At 37.9% G+C, this 8,688-nt stretch overlaps 1 protein-coding gene across 1 annotated transcript; it reads right to left on the bottom strand.

Moving 5' to 3' along the window:
• Positions 1–2,719: 2,719 nt before the first annotated feature.
• Positions 2,720–7,092, bottom strand: LOC111867542 (E3 ubiquitin-protein ligase RNF130-like). Its single transcript, XM_023857520.1, has 3 exons — positions 6,807–7,092; positions 5,920–6,067; positions 2,720–3,378 (listed from the first exon to the last, which is right to left on the bottom strand). The coding sequence occupies exons 1-3, from the start codon at positions 6,974–6,976 to the stop codon at positions 3,337–3,339; spliced, it is 360 nt and encodes a 119-aa protein (XP_023713288.1). The 5' UTR covers positions 6,977–7,092; the 3' UTR covers positions 2,720–3,336.
• Between the last annotated feature and the right edge of the window lie 1,596 nt (positions 7,093–8,688).

The following is an 8,688-nucleotide window of genomic DNA, read 5'->3' as shown; positions in this document are numbered from 1 at the left end:
TGGACCGATTATGTGAGAAATGAAGAGATGTTATTTAGAGTAAGTGAGCAGAGGAATATCCTACAGGAAATACGAAAACGGAAGGCTAATTGGATTGGTCATATCTTACACAGTAACTGCCTTCTAAAAGAAGTTATTGAAGGAAAGATAGAGGGGCGGATAGAAGTGACCAGAAGACGAGGAAGAAGACGTAAGAAGATGCTGGCTGACCTTGGGGACAGAAGAGGATATTCTCATTTGAAGGAGAAAGCTCTAAGTCGCATTAAGTGGAGGAACTGTTTTGGAAGAGACTGTGGACCTGTCGTCTTGACAGATTACTGATGAATGAATGAATATATGCATGTTTAGTGTATAAACCTTCTATGTATGACTACCACTGCATACAATCAATTCTAGAAACCAGTTAGGTTATGTCACGTGGAATGTCTCAGGAAACATTTTTGGCTACTTTGAGTACTGCAACCAAACAGGTATATGGTTTATGTCCAGGCTTGTTACCATAAGGTAACAATGAACTACACCTCATTTTGTCTACTTCATTTTGGGTACTCTTTGCAAAATCCCCTTACGGTGATAGCTCAGCTTAAGTTCTACAGAAAACCACTGCTGTTTACTCCTACAATGCCTCGTCTCTTTCATGTTTTCATCATCCTTAGATTCTCACCATTCTAGGAGAAGCAAGTGGCTCACTTCAGATCCCTAAGGATTAAGGCTGATCCTCTCCTCACTCAGTATCCACAGTGAATAAGAAAGCAACCATGGATGAAAACAATGGTAAAATATATCTCATTACTGATGGCCAATATTATCTTCAAGACACTCAAAGGAACACTATGAATTAGCATCCGTGATGCTATCCTCTCTTGGTTTGGGTTTCAAGCAAAGTGAATACACCTACACATGGCTGTGTTAAAAACATTTCCTGTTTTTGAATGAATCACTTATCTGGACATCATTATTCAGTATAAAATTTACATGCATATACCTACAAATCAAGGTGTTACAAGAAACATCAGCTTGACCAGTGAAGTATGATATAAACAGGGATTATTATGAAATAAACACCAGGCATAATATGGAGATTCATATGAACCCGGTAAACTTTATGAAATATGGCAATTGAGTATTTCNTATTTTATATATTATATTTTTCAAAAACTAGTATACAAATATAATATATTTAGTAGAATGTATATGATGAATTCATTTTATATCAAAGCACACTTATTTTTAAGAAAATTTCTGAAATTAGAATAGACATTTTTGTTTACTTCATCTTGAAATAGGAAATACTTACATCTTACTCAGCAAGAAGAGTAAGGAGAAAATATGACTCAACAGTTTTGCAAAAAAGATGACGGAATCTCAGTGAGTGCAAAATCTGGAACCACTGTAAACAGACCTTCACTTCCTGTCAGAATGCCTCTATATGATAAAGTGAATTTAATTCAAACAAAAGTTCATATATGTGCGTGCAGCATAGAGTGTGTTCATATGTATACGTATTCGACGTCAACTGTAAAAACAGTGTGGCACATAGATCCGTTAATAGGCAACAACCATGAAACAAAGAACAAGACAACAGTCATTAGTATGCAACAGCTTCATAAACATGCAGCAGTACTGGAGCCCTTGCTTGGCAACGGCCCATGTGCAAGAGTGGAAGTACTGTTTCCTCTGTCATCCACTCTGAGGCTACGTCACTCAACCAACTAAGCTGCAGTGCAATTGGGTACAGTGGAGTGAAGTGGGCTGGTTGGTGAACAGTCAGTCAGTTAGAGGACTTCTGCAGTTCAGGCCTTGTGAGCTGTTGCTGTTGGAAGCTGGTAGCTGAGACACGGGGATAGTTCAAGAACCCAGAGTACGGGGAACGTCCGCTGCTGCAAGCTACTACCAGGCAATGATAGGTGAAGACACAGCAGACTGAGACGACTTAGTGCATGCTGTGTTCTATACTGAACTGTACTGTATGTGAATTAGTGATAGCGCTATAGTTACTTGTAGTTACGATCTGTAAGTGTTCGATAAATCCATTACCAATTCAAACCTATCTGTATTCACTTGATTATGTGACAATAGTTTCTACGTTTATTTCTGTGGCAAAACACATGAAATTACTGCAAGTACTGTTATTATTTTTACAAATCTCTAAAACCCTCTAAAATTGTGGGAATAGTTTTTCTTTTCTTAAAATTATAACAAAATAAGAATAACGTTTTGAATACCATTTAAACCCAACAGAAAGGTGACTCTGAACATTCAAAGGCCCCAGTGCTCAAAGTGTCAATGTCTCTCCTTTGCAATAAACACCAAAGTTCTCAAAGAAGAAATATTACATTATGTTACCATCAGACACTACACTCCAGAACTCAGAGATCACAAACATGTTCATAAAACTATTAACTGACAGATTGAGAGATTTCAGTCATAAATAAGACACTGCAATTAAGAAACCCTATTCACAGTATCTGGGCAACAACTCAATACTTTAATTAACAGTAAAAATTTAAAGTTAGAATTTGTGATCTCCAACAAAAATAAGGATCAAATTTATGTATCACAGAATTATGTTATGTTCCTTCACAATTAATCATGGCATCACAATTCCTTTTTGAAGATGTGGAGAAGCATATGCACACAGAAATAACAAATCTACTTGTACATGTGAATTCATTTCATAGGAGATTCAAAATTATTAAAATATTAAAAAGTCAACACAAACTTTTCACAACAAATGTACCTTTTTTATTTCTAATCCTCAATACAAATCTGATCATTAAAGTCAATCTCTATATTAAAAAATTATTATTTCTTTAAATTCAGGAAATCTAAAAGAATAGGTTGCATTTCTTTATGAAGCACTACTAAACACAGACTAATAACTACAATAAATTTATCTACGAACAACTTTTGAATAAAATTAAAGGAAAAGAGAAATGACTGCTAGACCCACATAACTGATTTATTGTTATATCACTGTATGTCAGCTGCCACTAGTCTAAGCAATTAAAAAAACACCTGGTCTGCACATGAAGCAACATAATTCAACTATCAGTCATCATACTATTAATTAATATCCAAGTATCAACTTTCATTTAAAATTGTTTTGCAATCAGACATTCCAGAGAACAATTTTATACAGACTCCAATCTTGCAAATGCTTACGCCTATCACTGATTTCTGCTACTTGGAATGGCAGCACAATATAATTTCACTTGTCAGTCAAGTACTTATTCACAAAACCTTTATTTACTTAAAAGTATTGACAGAGCTGCAGAATTTTAGAACACAGGAGGCCTCTACCTTGAGCTAGTTTAGGGAATAAGTAAGAATTTTCTATTCAGCAAGTGCACGACACAATGGGCAAGATGGTGATCCCTGAAATGAAATACATTATTTATCAACTTTATAAGATACAAATTAATTTCAAAATTACAATTTATTGGCCTTCTGTAAGTAATTAACAACTGCACATATCACTTGTTGTTGCTTTACGAACTACCTCAATTCTACATGATTCTTTTTATTTTCACACTTTGTTATATCTGACCTTCTCAATACCCACTCTTGTTGTTACAATACTGACCACTGTCTTGCATTCCCTTCAAATCTGTACTCACACAATAATTCCATTAAATATGAATTCTGAATTACTGTAATTAATTGTTACTGGGTTGAAAGGCAGAGTTCGAAATGTGGTGTTGGAGAAGAATGGAGAAGATCAGTTGGACCGATTATGTGAGAAATGAAGAAGTGTTAATTAGAGTCAGTGAGCAGAGGAATATCCTACATGAAATAAGAAAACGGAAGGCTAATTGGATTGGTCATGTTTTACGCAGAAACTGCCTTCTAAAAGAAGCTATCGAAGGAAAGATAGATGGGCGGATAGAAGTGACAAGAAGACGAGGAAGAAGACGTAAGAAGATGCTGGATGACCTTGGGGACAGAAGAGGATACTGTCATTTGAAGGAGAAAGCTCTAGATCGCATTAAGTGGAGGAATTGTTTTGAAAGAGACTGTGGACCTGTCGTCTTGACAGATTACTGATGATGATGATGATGATGATGGGTTGACTGCCTCTGTGGTCTAGTGGTCAGAGTTCCTGGCTGCATATCCAGAGGTCCCCAGTTCGATACCAGGCGCTACCAGATTTTCTGAGAAGTAGTGGGTCTGGAACAGGGACCACTCAGCCTCATGAGGATAACTGAGGAGCTACTTCAAGGAAAGAGCGGCTTTGGTCTAGAAAACCAAGATTAATGGCCGTGGGAATTCATTGCACCGACCACATAATACCCTCTACCCGCAAAAGTTGGCACTAACTTCGCCAACAAGTGGCGGTCGCTCTGTCGGTATAGTTCGCTTGTGGACTACAGGCCATGGAGTTTGTTTTGTTTTTGTTTTCTTTATTGTTACTGGGTTGGGGGCAGGACACCTCAGTCCATACAGCAATAGGCTATGAGCTGGATGGCTGACATTTAGTTCCTGGTAGGGACAAGAGACTTTTCTCTTCTCTACAGCATCCACACTGGCTCTGGAGCCCACCAAGCCTCCTATCCAGTGGGTACCATGGACTCTTATCTCTCCTGGGGACGAAGTGGTTGAGTCATGAAGCTCATCACTCACCTCCATCTAGTGCTGAGATTAAGAATGGTGGAGCTATACCTTTATAGCCCCCTATACCTTCATGGCATGATGCTGAATTTCATAAGCCTAGGGACAACTATCGGTGTCCAACCATCACTCTTTGATACTTATATCCACTGAGTACCAATTTATGTTCAGCCCCTTGAAAATAACTGTGCTTCTCTTGAGGACACCAGTCCTTAGGAAGTAATATGAATTCCTTTGATTGACTCTAACCTCCGTCACATTATCAGTCATATCAGAATTTTACCTGTGAAAATGGCTACCCACTAATCTGACACAAAACTGATGTCCAAAACCTTACAGGTCTGTGTGGTGGGAATTTCTTAAAAGTGGTGTTGACAGCCCTCCACTTAACTCTACTACTAAAATACATAAAATAAGGTGTCTTTGTTATCAGCTATAAACCTGAGAGGCCCATATTCACATTACCATGATATAACTTCGGTTTATAAGGTTAACCTTTTCAGTCTACAGGCAGTAACAAAGAGCCTGAAATGTTTATGTACAAACTACAGACATAATAAATTCCATCTTATCATGAAACACCAAATATTACACATGCCATTATTATCCTTTTCTTTAAGTAGTAATGTGTCCAAAAACAGACTATATTTGTTGGATTTATTGGCAGAATACAGTGTCAATACATTTATAATGACAGTGGATGACACAATTAAATTTACAATCATTGTGTACTGCATGAACTTTCAAATGGCTATTTCTGCAGAGAAATGTCAGTGCACACAACAAATGAAATGATTTAATTATAAAATATGGGCATGAGAATTATTCAAGTAACTGCACTTCGATACATAATGCAATCTATAAAAGGATGATAAAGAAATATACATTCTTTAAAATTTTGAATTGTAAAGTATGTCATATCGCTAATTATATAAGAATCAGTTTGATAAAACATTCCACATTCATAACAGACATTTTGTTATTAGATTATTCTATGCATTCAACTCCCACAAGCTTCATTATAGCAGACAGTTCCTCATGGAGAATTAGAGAGATTAGGAAGTGAGTTACAACACTCACACCAGAAAAGGCCTTGCCTATGTACCTTCAATTCATTACAAAGGAAATATAATGCAGAATTCCCACTGAAACTGAAAATTCATGACCCCCACAGAATGAAAGCAGAATGTCAATTGTCAAATTTTAGAATTACATATAAATGACAATTTATATTTACCAGCTATAAAGCACACTTATTTCCAAGCTATTTTGTTTAGTTAACTGTAAATGAAGCAACATAATATTTACCTTTACGCTGAACCACTTACTGATACAGTGGGAATGAAATCTGTGTTTACATGGCAACTGCTTGATGTTATACCCTTCAAGGCAAATCATACAGTGAGTCTCCTCTGCCTGCGTAGATAATTTACGTTTGGGCTTGGTGTTTCTGCTCCTACCACAAACAGTATAAACTTTGGTTCTTAACGCCTTTTACATAAAACGAAACTGGAGACTATAGAGTGGAAAGGGATTTCAGAAATGGGAAGTAACATACAGACCCACCCACACACAGAAAAATAAGCAGTCTAGTGTCAATTCTGATAAAAATGAAAGTCATATTAATGACTTATTAGGTATTTCAAGCTGAGGCTGAAATCAATAACTCGTGATTATTATAATAATGCTGGGGTTATCAGAGATAATGCCAAAATACTGGCATTTGTTCTGAGATTTCATATGTCAGCCTGTGAACAGTACTTAATCTATATTGGGACTTAACCTTACATTAAACTTCCATTTTCATACAATACATATACCTAAACAAAACAAACTCTGTATCTGCTAATTCAGCAGTGCTTATTTCATAATGCCTATATGTCTGCAGTTACATATTACAGAAAACTAAAACCATAACAAAAAATTAAAATTCTTACACTCATCAAGTAAATTGACTTCTACAAGGGGTTGCCCGCTCCAATAGCTTTGGGCGGGCCATTTTATTTCCTGATGTTTTTCGTAGTTTTTCCCAGTACATCCAGGTAAATGCTGGGGTAACCTCTCAAATTTGACCAAGTCGATTTCATTCGTATAATTTTCAATTCACTCTTCATTTAGTCATCCTAATTACTCGATTCCATATAGTCTGAGATAATGTTAACTTTCTTAAATAAATAATTATATAAAATTCTTACCCCTCATGCCACGACTTGCTGTTAGGTCCATGGTCAAACGGTGGTGGTTGGCCATTATTTCTACTATTACTATGGGCAGATTCTCGTCCCGTCTGAGTTAAGAAATAATATATAGCTGTGGCAAGACCAACACCCAGTATAACTGCAAACCCTAGACCCTCATAAGGCATTTTCTTTTCACCCAAATTAATCACAAATTCTAACAAACAAAATAAACTACTAGCCACGCCACAAACCAACACGGATAAATAAATAAGACCTGACAACGACAGAAAATTAGACCGCGATGAACCAGGCCACGGATTATGTACATGGTTTCATACTCCCTGCTGGTAGGGTTCTGAAATTAACACATTTGTCAACGAAAATATTTCTAACTAAAATTTATATTGTTGGTATGTTTATATAAAATTATCATTGATATTGGTTTATGGCCACTTCTGAAGGATCATTTTGGATTGAACACCGTTGAGCACAATGTGTACTATTAATTTTTTTTATTGCTAGTGGGGTGGGACTAAGTCCCTTGTACTGCGACCACTTCTGGCCTACTGTACCAGCCCCAGATGATAGGTGTGGGTGCTTGTGGAGCAATTGGTAGAATGAAGATTTACAAGGGAAACCGAAGTACTCGGAAATAACCTGCCCCAGCGCCACTTTGTCCACCACAAATCCCACTTGACTAGACCCGGGATCGAACTCGAGCCGCATCGGTGAGATGCCAACAACTAACCACTCGAGCTTTGGCGCGGCCGTATTATTAATTTAGAGTGTAATGTTAATGGGATTATCAAGATATCCTGAATTTTCCCACAATTTCGACTATTTCGATATTACTCGATTATTCAGTAAGCTGTCCCCAAACCGAACGTCAAGAGATCGATTCCTCTGTGGAAGAAACGATTGGAAAGTACTATTTATTATACATAGGAATACGCAGTGGTGAATATCTGACCAGTTGCTTCTTTAGTAGAATGAAAACGATTTACCTTAGGGCTAACTAGTTTGCTATGTGAAAGAATTTCTGAAACGGAATATTCATTTTCAGTTCGAGTTTGCTGAATTAATCCAACACCATCCCATAAAGACGTATGCGGAAGTGAAGGTATAGCGCCACTATTCTGAACCTCGGCACTACATGACGGCGAGTTGTTAGCTGCACGCCCCTGTCGCTTTCCTGCCGTAAAATAGTCCTCGAAATCCAATGGATAGGAGGCTGGGTAGGCCCGAAACGCGCCCTGGAAGCTGTGGAGTAGTGAAGAATCTCTTGTCCATGCCGAGAATGGAACCCTGGCTGTCCAGGAAGGATTGGGACAATGTGGAGAAGAAAATTCCTTTGCCCCTGCGGGGAATCGAACCCAAGTTCCTCAGCTGTCCACCTCATAGCCCGTCGATGTACCCACCGAGCTATCCCACTAATGGCCTTCATTTAATTACAAAATAATTTTCATGTGCATGTATCGTGTTACATACTTACTCATGGAACTGAGCCCTTCTGGAGGAGCCGCCAATTCTGCAGCTACTCAAGAATTACCCAGCATTTTGTAGAACCCAAAGGTTCACAAGAGCCCTCCACTGGTCTCTATCCTGAGCCAGATCAATCCAATCAATACCATCCCATCCTATCTCTCTAAGATCCATTTTAATATTGTCCACCCACCTATGCCTTGGTCTTCCCAGTGGTCTCTTTCCTTTTGGCTTTCCCACCAATATCCTATACGCATTCCTCGTCTCCCCCATTCATGCTACATGACCTACCCACCTCATCCTCCTTCACTTGATCATTCTAATTATACTTGGAGAAGAGTACAAGTTATGAAGCTCCTCATTATGCAGTTTTCTCCAGCCTCCTGTCACTTCATCTCTCTTAGGGTCCAAATAT

This window comes from Cryptotermes secundus, unplaced genomic scaffold (genome assembly GCF_002891405.2).
Source record: "Cryptotermes secundus unplaced genomic scaffold, Csec_1.0 scaffold1979, whole genome shotgun sequence".
Classification (NCBI taxonomy): Eukaryota; Metazoa; Arthropoda; class Insecta; order Blattodea; family Kalotermitidae; genus Cryptotermes; species Cryptotermes secundus.
The sequence above is the reverse complement of the archived record's forward strand: the minus strand, read 5'-3'. Positions and strand labels throughout refer to the sequence as shown.

Coding starts and splice junctions, on each gene's coding strand:
- LOC111867542 (XM_023857520.1), bottom strand. CDS start 6,976: ATGCCTTATGAGGGTCTAGGGTTTGCAGTTATACTGGGTGTTGGTCTT. Junction 6,068..6,806: donor AGCAAGTCGTGGCATGAGGG/GTAAGAATTTTA, acceptor TGTTTGTGGTAG/GAGCAGAAACACCAAGCCCA. Junction 3,379..5,919: donor GTAAGTGGTTCAGCGTAAAG/GTAAATATTATG, acceptor ATTTCATTTCAG/GGATCACCATCTTGCCCATT.